The 25,219-nt window shown below is 46.4% G+C and overlaps 2 protein-coding genes across 2 annotated transcripts in view; one reads left to right on the forward strand and one right to left on the reverse strand.

The window, feature by feature from the left end:
- Positions 1-15,516, forward strand: part of LOC126235264 (uncharacterized) — a 31,772-nt gene extending 16,256 nt beyond the window's left edge. Inside the window, exon 2 of the mRNA XM_049943994.1 lies at positions 15,204-15,516. Within this exon, the coding sequence (XP_049799951.1) occupies positions 15,204-15,516 (313 nt within the window). The remainder of the gene's footprint in view (positions 1-15,203) is intronic.
- The window catches only part of LOC126236852 (uncharacterized), a 746,554-nt gene that overhangs the window by 140,957 nt on the left and 580,378 nt on the right, over positions 1-25,219 (reverse strand). The window lies entirely within an intron of this gene.

Raw genomic sequence — 25,219 nt, forward strand, 5'->3', positions numbered from 1 at the left:
TACAGCCGACTTTGTTATCGATGGTTCACTGACAAATTACGCTCTCATTTGCCGAGACAATAGTTAGCATAGCCTTCATCTACGTCATTTGCTACGACCTAGCAAGGCGCCATTATCATTTGCTATTTATCTTGTGATGCATGTACCGTCAGACCGATGTTCACCAATTATGGATTGAAGTTAAGTATTCAAGAAGCTACGTACTTTACTTGCTAGTCTCAATTACTTTAGCTGTTCCAGACCTCACGCCAGCCTGTGTGAGCTTAAACGCGTGCCTTTCGGCTTCCTCTCATAGTGACTTGGCTGTCTTGCCAAGTCACAACATTTTGTCAACGAGGATGGGATCGCGTTTGTACCAAAACTGTTGCCCTGATTTACTTGTGTCATGGCTTCGCCACAATCTCCAGATGTACTGCCCGAATTTTATCGCTTACAGAATCAGCAGACGCAGGCCTTATTGGATGCCCTTGGACAGCTCATCCAGGGTCAACGTGCACTGCAAAACGATGCGGTAGCCGCTGCTCCACTGCTACCGCAGCCACAACACGCAGTTGCACCACCTTTTCGTCCTTTTGATGTGGCACTGGAAAGCTGGACGGAGTGGTCACGCCAATTTGGATTCCATCTCGCCGCCTACAGAATTCAAGGTAATGAGCGGCAGCCTTTTCTCCTTTCCACCGTAGGCGTCCAGACGTACCGTGTGATAGTGAAATTATTTCCCCGACGCGACGTAGCAACTCCGTCCTACGACGAAATTTTGTCGGTATTAGATGCATATTTCAAAGAATCAGTCAATGTAGTTGCCAAACGGTATACGTTCTTTCGTACCAAACGTACGGCAGGTCAGACTAATAGGGAGTGGGTTGCAACTTTGCAAGGCCTTACTAGGAATTGTGCTTTTGAGTGTCAATGTGGACTCCCTTATTCAGATACTATGGTACGTGATGCAATTGCACAGAACGTTTCTGATGTTCGTATAAGGGAACAGATTTTGAAACTAGTCAATCCCTCCCTTCAACAAGTGATGGATATATTCGATCGGCAGGACACACTTGACTTTGCTCAGGAATCATTTGAAACTTCACCAACCGTGTGTCACATTAACCGGCCTGCCGGGCGAGCTGCACGGAACAGTAAACAGCCCTCACGCCCATCCGCACAGCTGCCGCCAAGCCCTCAGCCACGCGTGCCGCGCAAGCAAGCAAATGCAGTGCTAAAATCATGCCCACGGTGTGCTACTAGACATTCGCGTGAGAATTGCCCATCATGCCAGGCTATTTGCTTTTTCTGTAATAGAAACGGACATGTTCAAAGTGTTTGCCAGAAAAAGCTCAGAACGGACTCTCACAACCATTCCAGGCCCTTTGCTTCGCGCCGGCATCGAACCAAGAATACTCGGGCTCATGAACCGTCGCCCATGGAAATTCATGTAGTTCATTCCACTCCACCCAGTGCCACTCTCTCTAACAGTGACTGTGTTTGTCCCACGAATAGTTTGCGTCGACATCGCCGGAAATCCCGTCAAGTCGCAAGTGATTCTGTATCAGTGTCAGTTCACGTTGCACGAGATAGTCGCTCTTGTCGTCAGCAGGACAATAAACTTTTTGTAGACTTGGACATTAATGGCAACGTGATACCATTCCAGCTCGATACCGGAGCTGCAGTTTCACTGATCAATCAGGACACGTACAAACAGCTGGGCACACCTCCGTTGCGTGCCGCAAATGTTAAGCTCAGTAGTTATTCAGGACAAGCAATCCCTGTGTTAGGACAGTGCAGCCTTCTTGCAACATACAAAGGACAAACAAAACTTGTGTCATTGTATGTCCTGCGTTCTTCTTCTGCAGTGAACTTGTTTGGTTTAGATTTATTTCAGTTGTTTAACTTGTCTATAGTCAATCAGGCCCTATCAGTGAACCAGACTGTGCCTTCAGACAGTGTTTCTCGTCTATGTGAAGAGTTTGCAGACATTTTTGCACCGGGCCTTGGTTGCGCTAAGAACTATAAAGCACATTTGGAACTGAAAGTAAACGCGCAACCGAAATTTTTCAGAGCGCGCAATGTTCCCCACGCATTGCGTGATGGGGTCGCAAGAACATAACACGATTTGGAATCACACGGTGTAATTGAACGTGTGCAGGCTCCTCTCTGGGCATCACCCTTAGTAATTTTGCAAAAACCTTCCGGAAAATTGAGACTTTGTGTGGACTTCAAAGCTACAGTGAATCCACAACTAGTGACTGCAACTTTTCCTTTGCCACGCCCGGAAGATCTTTTTGACAAACTGTGCCCGTGAAAATATTTTTCGAAGTTGGACCTAGCAGATGCGTACTTGCAAATACCGGTGGACGAAGAATCCCAGCGCGTTTTAGTGGTTAACACGCATCTTGGTTTGTATCGATTCAAACGACTGCCATTCGGGTGTGCATCTGCCCCTGCATTGTTTCAGCAATATCTACAAACTCTTTGTGCGTCGGTCCCTACTGCAGCAAACTATCTGGACGATATTGTGATCTCCGGACAGACGGAAGACGAACATTTAGACAATCTCAGAACATTATTTCAGGTCTTGCGACATAATGGTCTTCGCTTGCGGAAGGACAAATGTGTGTTTTTTGCTCGGGACTTACCCTACCTGGGCCATGTACTCAATGCCCAAGGCATACATCCGAGTCCAGAGCACCTCTGTGCCATACAAGACTTGCCTTCGCCGCAGAATTTGAAGCAGCTACAGAGTGTGCTGGGAAAAATTAATTACTCTCATAAATATGTGCGCCACGCCTCTTCCATTTCAGCTCCGCTTCATCGCTTAAGCCGTAAAGGTGTTCCGTTCGTCTGGACGACGGAATGCGAACGCGCCTTTCGCCAGTTGAAATCGGCGTTGCTTTCAAATACTTGCCTTACGCCATTCGATCCCCAGAAACTCCCTTTGTTGATGGTAGATGCATCGGATTTCGGGATCGGTGCTGTGCTTGTGCACAAAGATGGATCGCATGATCGCCCTATTGCCTTTGCGTCCAAATTGCTCTCGTCTGCGCAACGAAATTATTCACAGATCGAGAAAGAAGCTTTGGCTCTCGTATTTGGTGTTACAAAGTTTCATGATTTCTTGTATGGTCGTCACTTTACCATCATCACTGACCACAAACCTTTGACATCGCTTTTTCATCCGAAAAGGCTGTACCTCCACGTACAGCGCAGAAATTTATTCGCTGGTCAATTTTCATCTCGCAGTACCGCTACGATATTTTGTATCGGTCCACTGCTAAGCACGGAAACGCTGATGCGTTGTCCCATTTGCCTGTTGCTGAGGATAGAGCATTCGATTCTTCCGAACTTGCTTGCCTGTTCATTGATTCGGAAACCGATGACATGGTCGAATCGTTTCCGATTGCTTTTCGTCGTGTAGCTACAGCCACAGCTGCTGACCCTGTCCTTGCTACCGTTTTGCGTTTTGTTGCTACGCAATGGCCCTTGTCAAAGTCACGGATCGAGGATCCGTTGGTTCGCCGATTTTTTGCTCACAGGGAGAGACTTTTTGTGCGACGTGGTGTTTTGCTGTTGCGTTCTGATAATGATCAGTCCAGGGTCGTGGTCCCACGTTCGTTACAGTCCTCTGTCTTACGTCTTCTCCACCAAGGACATTGGGATATAGTGAGAACGAAACAACTTGCTCGTCAGCACTGTACTTGGTTCGGAATCGATGCTGCGATTACGAATATGTGCTCTTCTTGCATGGCGTGTGCCGAACAACAATCCGCATCACCGCGGAAATTCTTTGCATGGCCAAAAGCCACTTCCCCTTGGCAACGCTTACACATCGATTTTGCTGGTCCCTTCTGGATTGCTCGATGGTTGGTTGTGGTAGATTCATTCAGTAATTTTCCTTTTATTGTCCGGATGTCTTCCACAATGTCATCTGCCACCATCCAAGCCTTATCCGCTATCTTTTGCATTGAAGGTCTTCCACAGACTATTGTTTCCGACAATGGCCCACAATTCATGTCCACAGAATTTCAGTCATTCCGCAAGGCCAATGGTATTCAACATCTGACGTCCGCGCCGTTTTCGTCCCAGTCAAACGGTGCCGCTGAACGTTTGGTCAGGACTTTCAAGTCACAGATGTTGAAGTTGAAAGAGTCTCATTCTCGGGAGGACGCGTTATTGCTTTTTTTGTCCTCGTATCACTCTCAGCTCCGCGATGGTCGTTCGCCGGCTGAGTTGCTTCACGGTCGCCCTCATCGAACCTTGATGTCTTTGCTACATCCGCCGCTTCAGGTTCCTGTGCAGCGGCAGACACCTGCTTTTGCCCCAGGCGACGTTGTATACTATCGCAACTATCGAGGTTCACGGCGTGGGCTCACAGGGCGCATTCTTCGCTGCCTCGGCCGCGCTCTGTATCTGGTGAGGTGCGTTGGCATCTCAATCAGCTGCGCCTCTGTCGTCGCACGGGATCTGCCGATCCCCGTCTGCTTTCAGCGACGGTGCCGTCCGGTCAGCGCCCTGGGGACCCATCTACTGGCTCGCCTCATCCCCAGGTGTTACCGACGCTGCCTCCCATTTTGCCCCATGGCGTCGCGCCGCCGCCGCCGCCTGTTCTTCCGCCGGCGACGCCCGAAGTGGACGCGTCGCTGCAACTGCCGGTCGCCTCCCTGTGTCACGCGCCGCTGATCGATTCCCGTGACCAGCTGTCCTCCGACATGGAACTCTTGCCCGCTCCGGACCACACGGCGCCTTCGCCCGTCGGGTGCTCCTGCTCGATGGAGGTCGACCCTTCGGCCCTTCCTGTCTCTCTAAGGGCGCATACACCGCATGTTGGCGTGCACCCTGGACTAGGTTTTCAGGCGTTTCCCAGCTCCCCTCGGACCCAATGGCAGGGTGCGGGTGGCACAGCCTCGCCTGTTGTTAGGCTCCCCACCTCGTCGCATTCGTCAACATGGGGTCCTCTCCACGACGGGCGGAAACCTTATGCCACAACCGTCCGCCGATTTGCAGGGGAGGAATGTGGTGTCACCGCCAGACACCACACTTGTTAGGTGGTAGCCTTTAAATCGGCCGCGGTCCGGTAGTATAAGTTGGACCCGCGTGTCGCCACTATCAGTGATTGCAGACCTAGCGCCGCCACACGGCAGTTCTAGAGAGACGTCCTAGCACTCGCCCCAGTTGTACAGCCGACTTTGTTATCGATGGTTCACTGACAAATTACGCTCTCATTTGCCGAGACGATAGTTAGCATAGCCTTCAGCTACGTCATTTGCTACGACCTAGCAAGGCGCCATTATCATTTGCTATTTATCTTGTGATGCATGTACCGTCAGACCGATGTTCACCAATTATGGATTAAAGTTAAGTATTCAAGAAGCTACGTACTTTACTTGCTAGTCTCAATTACTTTAGCTGTTCCAGACCTCACGCCAGCCTGCGTGAGCTTAAACGCGTGCCTTTCGGCTTCCTCTCATAGTGACTTGGCTGTCTTGCCAAGTCACAACAATGATCATCACGCGAGTGTTACGGAAATGGTTCAGGAACTCAGGTGGGAGTCTCTAGAGGAAAGGAGGCGTTCTTTTCGTGAATCGCTACTGAGGAAATTTAGAGAACCAGCATTTGAGGCTAACTGCAGTACAATTTTACTGCCACCAACTTACATTTCGCGGAAAGACCACAAAGATAAGATAAGAGACATTAGGGCTCGTACAGAGGCATATAGGCAGTCATTTTTCCCTCGTTCTGTTTGGGAGTAGAACAGGAAGAGAAGATGCGAGTTGTGGTACCCTCCGCCACGCACCGTATGGTGGATTGCGGAGTATGTATGTAGATGTATGTAGATGAAGATCCATCTGTTTGTCTGACCTCAGCTTCCAAATACAAAAGTAACACGTCCCCTGAGAGCTAATTACTGTAGACTATGGACGCCTTGCGCCCGGAGCTATTACTGCCGCTGCCAACGAGCAGAAGAGGCTGAGCCGGCCTGGACCGCCGTGTTAGAGACTCAGGGCACGGGAGACGAAGGCCACGTGATGCCAGAGAAGGTCGACACCGACATTCGCACAGAGACTTCATAAGCTGCCCATGCCCGCAGGTAGTGAGGTGAAGCGGTTTATCCCTCCCTCTACCTGCCCAAGTGCTGACACGTGGCTACGCTTAGTCAAACAGGCTGAGACTGTATTTGTACTGTTGACCTGTGTATAATAGTAATGAACGTAAATGTTTCCAAGTATTTATCATTTCCGTATTTAGTCCAGTACATGTTGGCACTTTGTGTTGGGAGAATTTGTTATCGTATTAATCAATCAGTACAATTTTATTTTGCTGCACGTACTGGCACCCAGTGTGAGACCATTTGCATATTAATTTCCATCAATCAATTTAATCCATTATATTTTGACACCCAATGTCGGGCAACTTCATACCGTGTCAATCAATCCAATTCATTACAACAGATAAGCGGAGAGAGAAAGGAAGAGACGTCAATATATTTTCATTATTTAAAAAAAACTATTTTTGTAGTAAAAATTATTGTCGTCATAAAATTTAACTCATCTTCCACAACAGTTTGATTCAGGTTTATTATTTACAGAAAAATTCATTCGCGAGATTGCAGTTATTCAATGTGCTGTTAACTGCGTGTCTGATTAAGTCATAGGCTACATCACATACTTTCCCATGGAGTTCATTGCAGATGATAGTTATTAGTACTGTGATTGCTCACTCGCTTTTCTTTATTTTTGTTTATTGTTCTCGCCATGCTGTCAGGATTAAGAATCGCAAATCTCTTTAAAATATACAAAACAGTGTTAAAACCACAACTTGTATAAACTTAATACGATAGAGCTATACTGAGTTTATATAACACAATAATACATAATTTTTGTGGGTTTAGCAAAACATAAATATTTAAAAATTGGTTTTTGCGTTTTAGGTGTAAAACCTGATGTTTTTCAGTGTAGATTGGTGATTTGTGCACCAGCAATGCAGTAAGATTTGTAACCTTCCCACTAAATTTGTTTCTGTATGAAATTTTTTGCCCAACTTTACTTCCCACACTATAAAAGTCCATGTATAACCAGAACTATGTCCCCCACAAACTGTCATCCAACTTAAGCTCGTAAGCTAACCATCACCTAAACAGAACACAATTTGAACTGAACTGTAACTGATCTGAGTACAACTTGTCTTTATGTTAAGCACGCAACTGAAGTAAAATAATTATCTGGCCCTAATCAAAATGTCCTCTTACACCGCGTCTTCACAACATTATTGCAGATTTCTCGAAAGCACAACATCATTCAGCAAGGAGGTAATAGCTAGTCTAGATTTCTAAATAAAATTTACAAGTGTTCAGTAACACATATGGTGATGCCTGATGATAAACAGTGAGGACGGGGAGAGTAACTATTGCTATGAAATGATAGACAACGATTTTAGAATGAAGTATATATTCAAAAAGACAGAGAAAAACTTCACATGATTTGGACATATAACACAGGTCTGAAAAATATTTTGCTTAAAAATGTGAACTATGGTTTAAAAATATGCGCTATTAACGTAGAATTTCTATAAAAATCAAACAGCTTAATCAGTTAATATGCTGATGCATGATGAGGGAAGTGGGGCGGTCTTTCTCCCAACTCTGAGGAAGTGAACCAACTTAACTAACTCCCAATAATCGTTTCTACAAATTAGGTGCGCAGTGCTGCAGTCTTACCTCAAACTTCTTCTCTTTAAAAAATAATAGTTATTCAACATTTAAATTCCTTTCGCTTTCCAACATATACATCATATTCATCCTTGCTGTCCTTTACAATAAATCTTTCTTCATCTGACTGATACAATCACAAGACCAAACACCTTTAGAGAATACCTCCGTCATGTATCACTCTTCAACTAAGAATATACGAGTCTACTCAGAGGCAAAGTCGGTGGCACAACAAGACCAAAGATTGTTTAACAGAAACATAGCTTGTTCTCTCTTTCTGATGTGCACATCGACAACATACAAAAACCAATATATGACCACCTTACATATTTGGTAAGAGGTGAGATACAGTACTTCGAGTGTGCGGTGTTTTCAGTACCGTTACCAGGGGTAAGTGAAATAAAGGAAACGGTGTGTTTTTGTATGACTGATTTAATGCGACTACATTCCGTTAGGACTGGTCTTCTGCTTTCGATATTCTTCTCATACCCTCTTTTCAAAACACTATTCATTACGTTATGTCCATAGACATACTGACAAAAAAATAGTAACACCAAGAAGGAATTGTGCGGCATAAACGACAGTTGGTAGGTGTGTTCCTATATCTGAAAGATGATCTCTATTCAAATTTCGCGCCAGTCACCTGAGTGTGGCGCTAGTAGCGCCACTATGAGGATGAAACTCAGGTTTCCTTTAAATACAAGCTGTATTCGTTGTGAGCGTTAGTTATCTTTGAGATTAGACGTAGTGAGTTGATGTTATTCAAGAATGCATTAAAGGCGACAAAGAGGACATTATCTACACTTGAGACGGAGCGACGTCGTGTAATATGACTACAAAGCTGGATTTTTCTTCTTCGATTCCGCAGAAAGACATTGCAGGAGTGTAGCCACTGTTCATGAATGCTGGCAGCGGTGGTCACTAAAATGTACGGTCGCAAGAAGATCTGACTCCGGGCGGCTACGTGGTACGTCCGAGACCGAAGACCGTCGTCTTCGGCGAATGGCTCTGGCACATCGCATTGCACCTGCATCACCAATACGAGCAGCAGTTGGCACGACAGTGGCACAATGAACTGTTACAAGTCGGTTACTTCAAGGACAGCTCCGAGCCAGATGACCCGTACTCCACTGACCTCAAACCACAGACAATTTTAACTTCAGCTGCGTCAAGTGAGAGCCCACTGCGGGCCAAGAGGTCTTTTCAGTTTTCTGGTGAAAGCTGGTTCTGCCTTGACGCCAGTTGTGGCCGTTTGTTCGTTAGGAGGAGGACAGTTGAGGGTCTGCAATCAACCTCCCACTGCATGGTAGACGTTCTGGATCTACACCTGGATTTAGGTCTGGGTGCGATTTTGTACAAGAGCAGAAGTACTCTTGTGGTTATCCCAACCGCCCTAACTCAATATTTTTACGTTAATCTGCTGATATGATCTCTTGTGATGGCATTCACAAGCAGCATTCCAGCATGTTCTTCAGAGTGTCGACATGTTGCCTTCGTCTGCTCTATCACCAGATCTGTCACCAATCGACCACATACCGGGCATTATCCACAACCAGCAACAGCCATCCGTATATTTATCGTCTAAGTGCAACTGCCATGGAACTCTCTTCCACAAAGTGACATGCGACACATGTAAAGCACATTGCATGCATGTTTGCACGCTTGCGTTCAACATCCTGATGTTTACATCGATTATTTGTGTATCAGCATTTCGCTTGTCAGGTACTTAACTCACGCTTACATTTACCTGTGATCTTGCAATGTTAATCACTTACATACTTTACAGAGATGTACTTCCGAAATTTCATGACTCTGTATAAATTATTTTTCGGTTTTGTGATTATTTCCCATCAGTGTATACAAGTGGATATCTGAGGCTATGCTGCTTTTTATCCACCAAATGGATATCCACATCAGAGCAGACTTGAACCTATATGCCTCTGTACATGTAGTAAACACTACTATCTTATTCTCACGACGGGGCACAATATTGCTCGAATACTGGTACTTTTCCTTCGTTTTTTAGGCACCAGCTAACATGCACTTAGATCCAACATCTTTAAATGATTTGTTGGACATATATTCCAATTTATGTCTTTCCCTTCAGTTTCCTGCTCTGCCCTCCAAGTCTCTCTCTAGTACCGTGAAAACTATTCCTTGGTGTTTTAAAACGAGTCCTGTCACCTTTTGGTTCTTTTTTGCCAGTATCTTTCATACTTCCTTTCTCTCGTCGTTTATGCAGAGAACCTACTCATTTATTGTCTTAAGAGCCCAACTAGTTTTCAAAATCCTTCTATTGGACCACACATCAAACGCCTCAATGCTCTGCTTTTCAGGTTTTTCCTCAGTCCATCACGCTGTGTTCAAGAAGGCAAATCCGAAGGCACTTCTTCCCATGTTAAGGCTAATTTTTGATTCTACACCGCGCACACATTTCTACCTAGTTCAGCAAAGCCGTCGGTGACACCCGCCCGCCTTTATTGAAAATTTAAAAAATGTATCTCTAGCGATACAACTTGCGAAGTAGTTCTAGACGCCTGCCGTCAGGCAATCCCTTCACACCCCTCCCATTCCAGATGCCTATCTACAAATATGCAGGACTACTTCACAGCTTGTCTCCATAAAAAGAAACGACCTCCTCCCCAGACCATGACGGTCCAAGGTATGTCTACCGGCTGCTGTGTCATCCTCTGCCTTCTGGGGTCATTCAGGTGCAGTACAGATGTACTTGTGGTCAGCACATCGTTCTCCTAGCCGTTCTGGAGACTCCACACCGTGGACCCGGCACTACATGGTAAAATAGCTCCACAGTTGGCATTACTAGGCTGAGAGAGCCAGCTCCCAGTCCTCCCACCAAGGAAAAAGCCTGTCACAGTACTCTGAATCGAACTCATGTTCTCGGCATGGCAGCCATCGATGCCCACCACTCAGCTAGAAAGGCTGTCTCTAGACAGACACAATTCGCAATAAAGATGGTGTTGGATCTTGCCTACATGTCGCTAATAGGCTGCCTAAGAGATGCGGCGTTCTCGGAATGCTATACCCAAATAAGATCAGTAGTTTTATTTCTATAAAGCAATTGACAATACTTAACTTTGGCGATACATCGGTGTCACAAGTATCATGCAGTCATAGTCCTCGCTAAAGGCAAAGTCCAGACAAGTAACTGATAAGAATCACAACCAGTTGTTCTTGTAGCACGCTACTCAAATATGTTCCACTAATGTCAGTACACTGAGGCGATCTGAGCCCCGAGGCTGGCAGGAGCGGCGCTTATATTCACTTCTTGCAAATGTCGCTCCTGGAGCGGCGCGGTCCAATTCCGAGCACCGTTGGCCGACGTTTCCTCACTTCCTTCTCTGTTCTTGCGTTCAGCATCTTCGTTCCGTCGCTTGTGGTTACGCCAGAACAGGTGAGAAAGTGATGCTTTTATTCGCGCATGTGTCAATGTCACCAACAGGAGTGTTGATAAACCTCCTTTGGTGCTTGGAATCAAATCCGCCAATGGTGCTGCAGACAACCCTGTAGGTAAGGTAACCACAGCTATGGTTAGCACTATTGGGTATTAAAAAACCGCTACAGGCTGTATTTAGTCCTTTATTATTAGATAATTACCGGTTCCATGACACTAAAAGCCACGTCTTCAGGTGAACATATAACTATATTGGAATCCGGCTGTTTTATTCTATGGCATACCTCCTTTTAGTATTGTTTTGTTCTAACGGTCAATGAATGTTGTGTACAAAGTCCCGAGCTTTTTAACTCTAATGAAGAGGTCGCTTTTAATATCACGAAACCGGTAGTGATCCAGTAACAGAAGATTAAATACAGCTGAAGCGGTATGTCAATATTCAAGATCGTCGAATGATTTTCAACCGCCCCTAATAGTTACAACGTGTACACTAGAGCAAAAATTGTGGCTGCGCTGCACTCCAAAGGACTGCGATAATGTTCAGTGGCGATGCAGCCCCACATTGTCGTTAGAGAAGGGTTGAAAGTTCCGGAGGCGTCAGCAGTGTCAGAGGTTATCAAGAACGTAGTCGTATTGCTCATCTGACTGCGAACTGACTTTTCGACACGAAATTCGTGGGAATCAACACATCAAGGAAATGTGTGGTTTCATTGACGACCTTTACGTCATATTTTGAGACCTTGTAGTGTCGATTTTGAGTGGTGGCGTGTTTGAAATGTTTTCGTTGGCCAGCCATTAGAAAACCGCGTGATTTCAACTCTGGGCGTCACTGTTCTGACCTCCATCGCAGAAGCGTCTAAAGAAGGGGTTTAACGTTGGTGAAACGTCTACGATGGCGCTGGGGAGATTTGTGTTAAGATTTGCTGAAAATGTGACGTCATTAAGCCACCTTACACGTCAAATGAACCTCTGAGCTCTGGACAGTTTTTCGCATGTGTCGACACATTGCCTGTTTGAAGCGCCGCCCGGTGCACGCTTTTGCATCATCAGAGAGGATGGTTGTAATCACTTTTGAGCCAAGCTTAAAACTTCTGTGTTGCAATGGGAGACAGCTACAGGATCTCGAAAAAGTTATCCTTTAATTGTGCTGAGCACCGTAGTACCCTTCTTTGTTATGGAATGCTCTCTACGCCTGTGCTTGTCTGTTTTTTAAGTGCACCTTGGTTCACCCGCTGCGTGCTATTTGCCTTACAAGATACAGAGGTTGGATAAATATATGGAAACAATGCGAACAATGCAGGCTCGAACATAAATTCAGGTGCTGACAAGCATACAGATTGCGCTGTTGTATTTGACCGTGAACAGAATCAGTGCAATGTCCTCAGTACGTGGTAACTGGAAGCCGTGGTCAGAACGTTGTTTATAGTTGTGAGTGCATTATGTTAGAGCTACGTAAATTCAAACATGGGTGAATTGTTTTTGCTCATACGGTGCCGGCATCCGCCACCAAGTCAGCCGAAGTGTTCGCTGTTTCAAGAGGCACCGTAACGAAGATTTAAAGCGCTTAAATGAACGCGGAAAACATCATCCATTAAGTCAAAACGCGGATGGAAGTGCGTGGTGAGATGTTGTCAAAGAGGGTCACTGACGAGGACTATCACGACAAATAAGAAGATGACAACTATAAAAGTCACGACAGAACTGAATGTTACACTTGTGAACACCGTCAGCACTAAAACAACACGAAGGGAGCTCCATAAGCAGCCAATTGCAGGGTGAGTTGGAATGCCAAAACCACTCATTAGTGATTCAAATGGTACTTACAGATAAACGTATTGCTGCAACCACAAAATCTGGACTTTGGAGTAATGGAAGAAAGAATGCCTCGGGCATTAGTGTGTGTGATGTCCTTAGGTTGGTTAGGTTTAAGTAGTTCTAAGTTCTAGGGGACTGATCACCTCAGATATTAAGTCCCATAGTACTCAGAGGCATTTGAATTTTTTTTTTTTTTAAGAAAGTCATTTCGTTTGTACCTGTTACGTTCCGAGAGTGAAACTAGGCGTGGGTTCGGTAATGATTTGGGCAGCCATGTAGTGGTAATTCACGAGCCATGGGCCCCATGGCTACTCTGCAATGTCGCATTACTGCCAAGGAATATATGATCAGCCTGGCTGATGATATCCCACCCATGGTACAGCATTTCTTCCCTGATGGTGACGCTGTTTCCCAAGATGAAAACGTCCCTGTTTATACAACTGACATCAGCCAGGATTGATTTTGTGAGCACCACAGTCACACCACAATATTATTTAACCTTTCTGATCCATTTTGAAGAGAAGTGTGCATGGTCGCTATCCACTTCCGTCATCATTGACCGTGTTCGTCCATAGTCTGCAGGAAGAATGGTGTAAGATTGTCGTGCAGACCGTATAGGTCCTGTATGTATCCACTCCGAGGTAGCTAGAAACTACACCACTGGCCATTAAAATTGCTACACCACGAAGACGTGCTACAGACGCGAAATTTAACCGACAGGAAGAAGATGCTGTGATATGCAAATCATTAGCTTTTCAGAGCATTCACACAAGGTTGGCGCCGGTGACAACACCTACAACGTGCTGACATGAGGAAAGTTTCCAACTGATTTCTGATACACAAACAGCAGTTAACCGGCGTTGCCTGGTGAAACGTTGTTGTGATGCATCTTGTAAGCAGGGGAAATGCGTACCATCACGTTTCCGACTTTGATAAAGCTCGGATTGTAGCCTTCACGATTGCGGTTTATCGTATCGCGACATTGCTGCTCGCCTTGGTCGAGATCCAATGACTGTTAGCAGAATATGGAATCGGTTGGTTCAGGACGGTAATACGGAACGCCGTGCTGGATCCCAACGGCCTCGTATCACTAGCAGTCGAGATGACAGGCATCTTATACGCATGGCTGTAACGGATCGTGCAGCCACGTCTCGATCCCTGAGTCAACAGATGGGGACGTTTACAAGACAACAACCATCTGCACGAACAGTTCAACGACGTTTGCAGCAGCATGGACTATCAGCTCGAAGACCATGGCTGCAGTTACCTTTGACGCTGCATCATAGACAGGAGCGCCTGCGATGGTGTACTCAACGACGAACCTGGGTGCACAAATGGGAAAACGTCAATTTTTTGGATGAATCCAGGTTCAGTTTACAGCACTATGATGGTCGCATCCGTGTTTGATGACAACGCGGTGAACTCACATTGGAAGCGTGTATTCGTCTTCGCCACACTAGCGTATCACCGGCCGTGATGGTATGGGGTGCCATCGGTTACACGTCTCGGTCACCTCTTGTTCGCATTGACGGCAGTTTGAACAGTGGACGTTACATTTCAGATGTGTTACGGCTCGTGGGTATACCCTTCATTTGATCCCTGCAAAATCCTACATTTCAGCAGGATAATTCACGACCGCATGTTGCAGGTCCTCTACGGGCCTTTCTGGATACAAAAAAAAGGTCGACTGCTGCCCTGGCCTGCACATTCTCCAGATCTCTCACCAACTGAAAACGTCTGGTCAATGGTGGCCGAGCAACTGGCTCGTCACAATACGCCAGTCACTATTCTTCATGAACTGTGGTATCGTGTTGAAGCTGCATGGGCAGCTGTACCTGTACACGCCATCCAAGCTCTGTTTGCCTCAATGGCCAGGCGTATCAAGGCCGTTATTACGGCCAGAGGTGGTTGTTCTGGGTACTGATTTCTCAGGATCTATGCACCCAAATTGCGATAAAGTGCATCACCATGTCCTAGTATAATATAATTGTCCAATGAATACCCGTTTATCATCTGCATTTCTTCTTGGTGTACCAATTGCAATGGCCAGTAGTGTATTTAGAATGCCACCTGTTCTCTTACGCCGTATTAGTAATGGTTATGTATTGTGTTTTTGGTGTTGTTTTTTTTTGTTTTTTTTTTATGCAGCCTCTGTAGCAGAATTTCTTCACTTCACGTACTTTGTGCTCCCCAAGTTTTTCCCACTTGTGTTTAACGAGAACAACGTCGCTTTTATCGATTGACTACCACTTGTGGTTCGTAAGCCTTATACCCCTGTAGATTTCGCCGGCTAGGGTTAGCTTGCCCGCAGTCCCGCGGCCCTACGGGCGTGTCGGCCGCTGGCGGCGGCGCGCGACCGCAGGCGGTGTGTTTGGTTTGCATGGGGCGGCAGGGCGCGCCCGCGTGCCACCAGCTGCATCGATCGCCGGCGCCGCGCGCGCTACCTGTTGAGCGCGCCGCTCCTCCAGCCGCCAACCCGGAACTGGAGGCTGCGCCGGCGTCTGGAGTCTGGCCGCTTCTGCCCCGCCAGGGGTGCACCGCTCCTAGCAGAGCACTCACCTCGTGTAGTGTGTGGCTGCACCGGGACTCGTAGCCACTACAGTACCTCTGCATGTACATGCACACATGTGATAGCATGTTGCTGAGCACACTTTGTGTCTCCTGTACGAAGTACCGCGCAGTTGAAGAATTCCTTGTTCAACTGGGAAGACAACCCAAGCGGTCGAGACAGTGACACTCTTGGAATAATGTACAGTTTTGTCTTTTATTTTATATCAACCATAAACTATGGACTTTTTATAGTTACGTAACACGATTCTTAGCCTTCGATTGTGGTGTCACCGTCAGACACCACACTTGCTAGGTGGTAGCCTTTAAATCGGCCGCGGTCCGTTAGTATACGTCGGACCCGCGTGTCGCCACTATCAGTGATTGCAGACCGAGCGCCGCCACACTGCAGGTCTAGTCTAGAGAGACTCCCTAGCACTCGCTCCAGTTGTACAGCCGACTTTGCTAGCGATGGTTCACTTTCTACATACGCTCTCATTTGCAGAGACGATAGTTTAGCATAGCCTTCAGCTACGTCATTTGCTACGACCTAGCAAGGCGCCATATTCACTTACTAACAGATAATATTGTGAATCATGTACCGTCAGGAGCGACGTTCATCATTAATGGATTAAAGTAAAGTATCAAACTAATTACGTCCGCTTTTTGAATTCTAATTCCTTGTCCCAGACCTAATGTCAGTATAGTTCTTCCCCCTTCATACCAGCCTGCGTGAGATAAAACGCGTGCATTTCGGCCTCCTCTAGTAACACGGTGTTGGCTCTTCTGCCAACACAACATATCTAGTAATGAATTCCTCCTTAGACCTGCCCATTTATTAACTTATTTGGTTTCTTTTTCGGCATCGTGACTTTCCTTCTTCCAGTGTAACGCTAACCTCCACGAGGTGCTTTCACCACATCTGCCTGTTCGCAATGCGGCGGATGTGAGCACATCATACAGGAATTTTCCGGCCGAGGTGGCCGAGCGGTTCTAGGCGCTTCAGTCTGGAACCACGCAACCGCTACGGTCGTAGGCTCGAATCCTGCCTCGGGTAAGGACATCACATACATCCATGCCCAAGGTATGATTCGAACCTGCGACCGTAACGGTCACGTGGTTCCAGACTGTAGCGCCTAGAACCGCTCGGCCACTACGGTCGGCCGTGCATAATTTCCCGAATGCTTGAACTCCGTAAGAGTCCATCTTACATTATGAAAGTGTAACCATTGCCAGTACGTGTCAAGGTTTTTGTCGGATGCCAACACTGTCTATGGTTCTACATATATACTATTTCGTAAAATTTCACAGAGTGATTTGTATCCTCGTCAGATATTGTCGTAAAACCGGTGGTTCAGTTTAAAGCACCTCCTGACAACTATGCGGCTTTTGCTAACAAATAATCATATATAATCTTTTCAGTTGTTATAAATTTTCTGATAATTCAAATGGTTACCGAGTGGTAATCGTTTTTTGTTCGTATTTACAATGACTTCCCCAGAAACTTCCTATGCCATGGGCCCCTAACACTCCTGAAACGATGAACGCTAGCACAGAAATTAACGGATCTATAACTGAATATGTACTTAACGAATATTGATAATGATGAAGTTAGAGAAGGAAGGATCCGGAGCATAAGGACTGGAATGACATCATCATAGAAAAAGGAAACAAATAAAAAACGCTGAGTGGTCAACAGCACACAAATCTGAAACCTTGCTACAACCTTGTGCATAAATACATACGGCTATGTAGGAAACTCGTACGTCATCACCGCATAAGAATTGTCACTGAACACAAGTTAGTGCTAAATATTAAATTACTGGTAAATCTTTTTTGAATGGTACAAGAAGTTTTGTCGAAACAATTTTTTACTTCACACTAATTTAATAAAGAAAAATCGGTCATGCTAAACAACTTCAGTCTGCTCTCAAGTCAGCAGAAGCCAATCGATTGAAAGCAAGTTACTTTTACAACGCCTATCTTTCAATTACTAATTATACAATACACTAACAAAAGAACTTACTTTTTGCTGTGATTCACTAAAAATAAATACAGTCTGTTAAGTGTGATTCCTTTCGTAGCAATTCATATTTATGTAGATAACTAGTCATTCGAAAGTTCTCACAGTACTATTTTCAGCTACCTGAGAAAGTCACCATTCAGCGGGTATTTATTCAGAGATGTTCCCGAGACTTCGCACGCGTGGAATTTATTTTTGATTTATAAGGCTTATAACTTTTGAAGTAGTATGACTGGGGACATGAATGAAGACCTCTTTTGTTTTACTATGTCAAGAGAATGCCATGTAAATCAGCCACCTGAAAAGCAACTGACACAAATGTCCATTTCTGCAAGATGCAGTGTCTGCCCTTCTACTTTGTTTATGATCATGACATAACCTCACCGGGAACCCTGCACGTTTGAAGCGAAATTATAAATTGTTTGGCACAAGACCGACTCAGGGTGTAAAATTTCGCTTGCCTGCACCACATCCCGTCAAAATATCCGCTTCAATGATGTTACGTCGGCGAGGAGTAACTTTAAACCTGTGTGAGCGAGGGCTTGTGAGGAGTGAGATAAGAGATCGTGTCTCAGATTCGGAAGGAGTTTCCAGAGAACGAGTTAAGGCCTCATAATCTTCATTGGGTTCTTGAGACAGAATAATCATCAGACTTTTGTCCGTTCTGGTGTGTGCAGAAAGACTGTCTTATGCTTGACACTTTTATTCGCAAACAAAATGAAATCAAAAAGTAATGAGTAGGTACCCAAATCACAAAGCAAACTTAATAAATCCGGTTATTCCTAGCAAACATTATAAGTTAAACCTATAGAAAGAAGCAAAGCAATGTCGTTGACTCTTTAATACCTTAGCTAAGTAAATTTGCCGTCAGTTTGTATTTATAAAGTTACTATTGTAACGTTTAGTTTAATCACAGACATAACGAAAATACACATGTCACTAAGTTAAAAAAAAACAATCAGTTAATATTGTAGCGTTTAGTTTAATCAATGACGTAACGAAAACACCTGGCACTAAGTTAAAAAAAAAAACGAACAGTACCGTCTGCCGGTTCTTTGGTGTCAAACGGAACTAACAGTGCTTTATGTACCACGTTGTGATTGTTAAACGTCCGCACTGTTAAGTTGAGGATAGAATTTTAGACAAAACATGACACAGATGATGGTTGGAAATAAAACTTTAATCTACGATTTTTTCCCATGAACCAGTTTTGATTAAATGAAGCCTCTACGTTGCCCCAGGCTCTGCTCAAGTTAGCAGTGGAACGCCATGAAAATTCATGTAGTTGATTTGGAGATTAGTGTGTTCAAACAGACAGGATAGTTTTACACTTTTATTATAAGTACAGACTAAGCCTTTCCTTATCTGAGATTATATGGAAATGAATACTGTAAACTATGGCTACTTGTGCCCTGAATCCGAATATCCGTAGTGACGTTTACATGTTGAATGAAGTATATGCACACCGCAGTTTGTAACTAATTTACGTATCTTTTCATATAGTTCAATAATTGTCATTCCTGTACATGCCCCAAAGCTAGGACATTATTAGCACGGAATCATCAATCTCTTTGATTTATTAATAACTAGACGCATCTTAATAATATTATAAAACATTTCATTCTTACTGTGGTGTCACCGCCAGACACCACACTTTGCTAGGTGGTAGCCTTTAAATCGGCCACGGTCCGTTAGTATACGTCGGACCCGCGTGTCGGCACTGTCAGTGATTGCAGACCGAGCGCCGCCACACGGCAGGTCTAGAGAGACTTCCTAGCACTCGCCCCAGTTGTACAGCCGACTTTGTTAGCGATGGTTCACTGACAAATTACGCTCTCATTTGCCGAGACGATAGTTAGCATAGCCTTCAGCTACGTCATTTGCTACGACCTAGCAAGGCGCCATTATCATTTGCTGTTTATCTTGTGATGCATGTACCGTCAAGAGCGATGTTCACCAATTATGGATTAAAGTTAAGTATTCCAGAAGCTACGTACTTTTTTATTAGACTCAACTCCTTTAACTGTTCCAGACCTCACGCCAGCCTGCGTGAGCTTAAACGCGTGCCTTTCGGCTTCCTCTCATAGTGGCTTGGCTGTCTTGCCAAGTCACAACACTTACTCCATGCGATACTAATTTATGGTAGTTCACTTCAGAAGTGAACCATTACGTCACATCCTTTCAAAATTACGTCGGAGCAGAGACAACAGCGGAAATGTTGCAGCTGTGTGAAGCCAACCCAGATGACGTCTTTAATCAGCTAATCACCTTTAAGAAGTTTTGGTGTCTTAATATGACCATGAGACACAGGAAATAAAAACAAGGCACATGTGGTTTCACCACCGCCCAGAAAGGCGAGTCCGCAGCTCGTGGTCGTGAGCTAGCGTTCTCGCTTCCCACGCCCGTGTTCCCGGGTTCGATTCCCGGCGGGGTCAGGGATTTTCTCTGCTTCGTGATGACTGGGTGTTGTGTGATGTCAAAAAATGGTTCAAATGGCTCTGAGCACTATGGTACTCAACTGCTGAGGTCATTAGTCCCCTAGAACTTAGAACTAGTTAAACCTAACTAACCTAAGGATATCACAAACATCCATGCCCGAGGCAGGATTCGAACCTGCGACCGTAGCGGTCTTGCGGTTCCAGACTGCAGCGCCTTTAACCGCACGGCCACTTCGGCCGGCTGTGTGATGTCCTTAGGTTAGTTAGGTTTAAGTAGTTCTAGGGGACTGATGACCATAGATGTTAAGTCCCATAGTGCTCAGAGCCATTTGAGCCAGAAAGGCGAACGCGCGACCATGATTCGACAAGATGCTGCTGCGTGTTTTCTGGACTACCATGGTGTGGTAGTAACAGATTATGCTCGTGAGGGGTAACCCGCACCCGAAGCCATAATCCCCTTACTATGATACGGAAGCGTTTCACGGAGAAGGGCCCAACGGAATTTCATTGCTCCACAATTTTCCATCTAACTGCGGGCAAGACACATTCACAGATGTTGCTTGTGGTGTCACAGCCAGATGTACTGTCTCACTTGTGTTCACCATAGAGGTGTACAAGAAGACATTAAAGATAAGTATATGAGAAACTCCGTTCTTTTCTTCATAGCATTAATTACGTATCCTGTTCCAGTACTTCACGCCCGTCTGCGTTAGTCTCGCGTGCCTTTTAAGCCACCTCTATTTACAAGGTGTTGGCCCAGCTGCCGACACATCACATGGCGACGAGTCTACAAAGGCTCTTGTGTTTTACTTTGCCCTAAATTCTTTGTGTCATAGCTTTGCCGCAATCTCCAGATGTACTGTCCGAATTTTATCGCTTGCAGAATCAGCAGACGCAGGCGTTATTGGATGCTCTTGGACAGCTCGTCCAGGGTCAACGTGCGCTGCACACCGATGCGGCCGCGGGCGCTTCATCGCTACCGCCGCCACAACATGCTGTTGCACCTCAGTTCAGACCCTTTGATGCCACCCACGAGTCATGGCACGAGTGGTCCCGTCAGTTCGACTTCCACCTAGCAGCCTACAGAATTCAGGGTAATGAGCGGCAGCCGTTTTTGCTTTCTTGTGTCGGTGTGTCCACCTACCGAGTGATAGTGAAGTTGTTTCCCCGGCGCGACGTAGCAACTCTGTTCAAATGGCTCTGAGCACTATGGGACTCAACTGCTGAGGTCATTAGTCCCCTAGACCTTAGAACTAGTTAAACCTAAGGACATCACAAACATCCATGCCCGAGGCAGGATTCGAACCTGCGACCGTAGCGGTCTTGCGGTTCCAGACTGCAGCGCCTTTAACCGCACGGCCACTTCGGCCGGCGTAGCAACTCTGTCCTACGACGAAATTTTGTCTGCTTTAGATACCTATTTCAAGGAAACAGTAAATGTCGTTGCAAAAAGGTATACGTTCTTTCGTACAAAACGTACGGCCGGTCAGACTAATAGGGAGTGGGTTGCGACATTGCAAGGACTTACTAGGGAGTGTGCGTTTGAATGTGAATGTGGACTTCCGTATTCAGATACGATGGTGCGTGATGCAATTGCACAGAACGTTTCTGATGTTCGCATACGGGAACAGATTTTGAAACTAGTTAATCCCTCCCTTCAACAAGTGATAGACATATTGGATAGGCAAGACACACTTGACTTTGCTCAGGACTCATTTGCAACTTCGCCGGCAGTGTGTCGCATTAACTGGCCCGCCGGGCCCGCTGCACGGGACGCTCAGCGGCCCTCGCGCCCGTCAGCGCAGCAGCAGCCTAGCTCGCAAACACGTGCGCTGCGTAAGCAAGCTAATGCAGTGAAATCATGCCCGCGGTGTGCAACTAGACATTCGCGTGAAAATTGCCCGTCACGCCAAGCTATTTGCTTTTACTGTCATAAGAAAGGACTTGTCCAAAGTGTTTGCCAGAAAAAGCTCAGATCGGACACTCACACCAATTCCAGGCCCTTTGCTTCGCGCCGGAATCGAACCAAGGAAACTCAGGCTCGTGAACCTTCGCCCATGGATATTCATGTAGTTCATTCCACCCCGTCCGGTGACAGTGTTCATTCAACAAAAAGTGTGCGTCGACGTCGACGGAAGTCCCGTCACGTCCCACGTGATTCTGTCCCAGTGTCTGTTCCAGTTGCACAAAACAGTCGCTTTTGTCGTCAACAGGACAATAAACTTTTTGTAGACTTAGACTTTGCAGGCAAAGTGATACCATTCCAGCTCGATACCGGAGCTGCAGTTTCATTGCTCAATCACGACACGTACAACCAACTGGGCAAACCTCCGTTGCGTGCCGCCAATGTTCAGCTCAATAGTTACTCAGGCCAGAAAATACCAGTGTTAGGACAGTGCAGCCTTCTTGCAACATACAAGGGACAAACAAAACTTGTGTCATTTTACGTTCTTCGTTCTTCTACTACAGTGAACTTGTTTGGTTTAGATTTATTTCAGTTGTTTAATTTGTCTATAGTAAATCAGGTCCTCTCAGTGATTCAGACTGTGCCTTCCGCCAGTGTTTCTAGTCTATGTGAAGAATTTGCAGACATTTTTGCACCGGGCCTTGGTTGCGCTAAGAACTATGAAGCACATTTGGAACTGAAAGCAAACGCGCAACCGAAGTTTTTCAGAGCGCGCAATGTTCCCCACGCATTGCGTGTTGAGGTCGCAAGAACACTACACGATTTAGAATCTCAAGGTGTAATTGAGCGTGTGCAGGCTTCTCTCTGGGCCTCACCCTTAGTAATTTTGCCAAAACCTTCCGGAAAATTGAGACTTTGTGTGGACTTCAAGGCAACTGTGAATCCACAACTAGTGACTGCTACTTTTCCTTTGCCCCGCCCGGAAGATCTTTTTGACAAACTGTGCCCGGGACTATATTTTTCATAGTTGGACCTAGCAGATGCGTACTTGCAAATACCGGTGGACGAAGAATCCCAGCGCGTCTTGGTGGTAAACACGCATCTTGGTTTGTATCGCTTCAAAAGACTGCCATTCGGGTGTGCGTCCGCACCTGCATTGTTTCAGCAATATTTACAAGCTGTTTGTGCGTCGGTCCCTACTGCTGCGAACTATCTGGACGATATTGTGATCTCCGGAAAGACAGAAGCCGAACATTTGCAAAATCTCCGAACATTATTTCAGGTCTTGCGACAAAATGGTCTTCGCTTGAGGAAGGACAAATGTGTGTTTTTTGCTCGTGACTTACCGTACCTGGGACATGTAATAAATGCCCAGGGCATCCATCCGAGTCCGGAGCACCTCCGTGCCATACAGGATTTGCCGTCACCGCAGAACTTGAAGCAACTACAGAGTGTGCAGGGTAAAATTAATTATTATCATAAATTTCTGCGCAATGCTTCTTCCATTTCAGCTCCGCTTCATCGCTTACGCCGTAAAGGTGTTCCGTTCGTCTGGACGACGGAATGCGAACGCGCCTTTTGCCAGTTGAAATCGGCGTTACTTTCAAATACTTGCCTTACGCCGTTCGATCCCCAGAAACCCCTTTTGTTGATGGTAGATGCCTCGGATTTCGGGATCGGTGCTGTGCTTGCGCACAAAGATGGATCGCATGATCGCCCTATTGCCTTTGCGTCAAAATTGCTCTCATCTGCGCAAAGAAATTATTCACAGATCGAGAAAGAGGCTTTAGCTCTCGTGTTTGGTGTTACTAAGTTTCACGATTTCTTGTACGGTCGTCACTTTACCATCATCACGGACCACAAACCTTTGACATCGCTTTTTCATCCGAACAAGCCGGTACCTCCGCGTACGGCGCAGAAATTAATTCGCTGGTCTATTTTCCTCTCGCAGTACTGCTACGATATCTTGTATCGGTCCACTGCTCAGCACAGAAACGCTGATGCGTTGTCCCGTTTGCCTGTTGCTGAGGATAAAGCATTCGATTCTTCCGAACTTGCTTGCATGTTCATTGATGCGGAAACCGATGACGTGGTCGCGTCGTTTCCGATTGATTTTCGTCGTGTAGCTACGGCCACAGCTGCTGACCCTGTCCTTGCTATTGTTTTGCGTTTTGTTGCTACGCAATGGCCCTTGTCCAAGTCACGGATCGAGGATCCGCTGGTTCGCCGATTTTTTGCTCACAAGGAGGGACTTTTTGTACGACGTGGTGTTTTGTTGTTGCGTTCTGATAATGATCAGTCCCGAGTCGTGGTCCCACGTTCGTTACAGTCCTCTGTCTTAAAGCTTCTCCACCACGGACATTGGGGTATAGTGCGTACGAAACAACTTGCTCGTCTGCACTGTACTTGGTTCGGAATCGATGCTGCGATTACGAATATGTGCTCCTCTTGCGTGGCGTGTGCCGAACAACAATCCGCACCGCCGCGGAACTTCTTTGCATGGCCGAAAGCCACTTCCCCTTGGCAACGCTTGCACATCGATTTTGCTGGTCCATTCTGGAATGCTCGTTGGTTGGTTGTGGTCGATGCTTTCAGTAATTTTCCTTTTGTTGTCCGGATGTCTTCCACGACGTCTTCTGCCACAATCCAAGCCTTGTCTGCTATCTTTTGCATTGAAGGTCTTCCGCAGACTATTGTTTCCGACAATGGCCCACAATTCGTGTCCGCAGACTTTCAGTCCTTCTGCAAGGCCAATGGTATTCAACATCTGACGTCCGCGCCGTTTTCGCCTCAGTCAAACGGTGCCATGGAACGATTGGTCCGGACTTTCAAGTCACAGATGTTGAAATTGAAAGAGTCGCATTCTCGGGAGGACACCTTATTGCTCTTTTTGTCCTCGTATCGCTCTCAGCCCCGCGATGGTCGCTCGCCGGCTGAGTTGCTCCATGGTCATTCTCATCGAACCTTGATGTCTTTGCTGCATCCGCCGCATCAGGTTCCTGTGCTGCGCCAGACTCCTGCTTTTGCTCCTGGCGACGTTGTCTTCTATCGCACCTATCGCGGTTCACGGCGTTGGCTCGCAGGGCGCATTCTTCGCTGCCTCGGCCGCGCGATGTATTTGGTTTTGGGGGCCTCTGGTGAGGTGCGTCGGCATCTCAATCAGCTGCGCCTCTGTCGTCGCCCGGGTTCTGCCGCTCCCCGTCTGCTTTCAGCGACGGAGCCGTCAGGTCAGCACCCTGGGGACCCATCTACTGGCTCGCCTCCTCCCCAGGTGTTACCGACGCTGCCGTCCATTTTGCCTCATGGCGTCGCGCCGCCGCCGCCGCCTCCGCAGCCGCCGCAGCCGCCTCCGGCGCCGCCCGCAGGGGACCCTTCGCTGCAG

Source organism: Schistocerca nitens, chromosome 2 (assembly GCF_023898315.1).
Source record: "Schistocerca nitens isolate TAMUIC-IGC-003100 chromosome 2, iqSchNite1.1, whole genome shotgun sequence".
NCBI lineage: Eukaryota > Metazoa > Arthropoda > Insecta > Orthoptera > Acrididae > Schistocerca > Schistocerca nitens.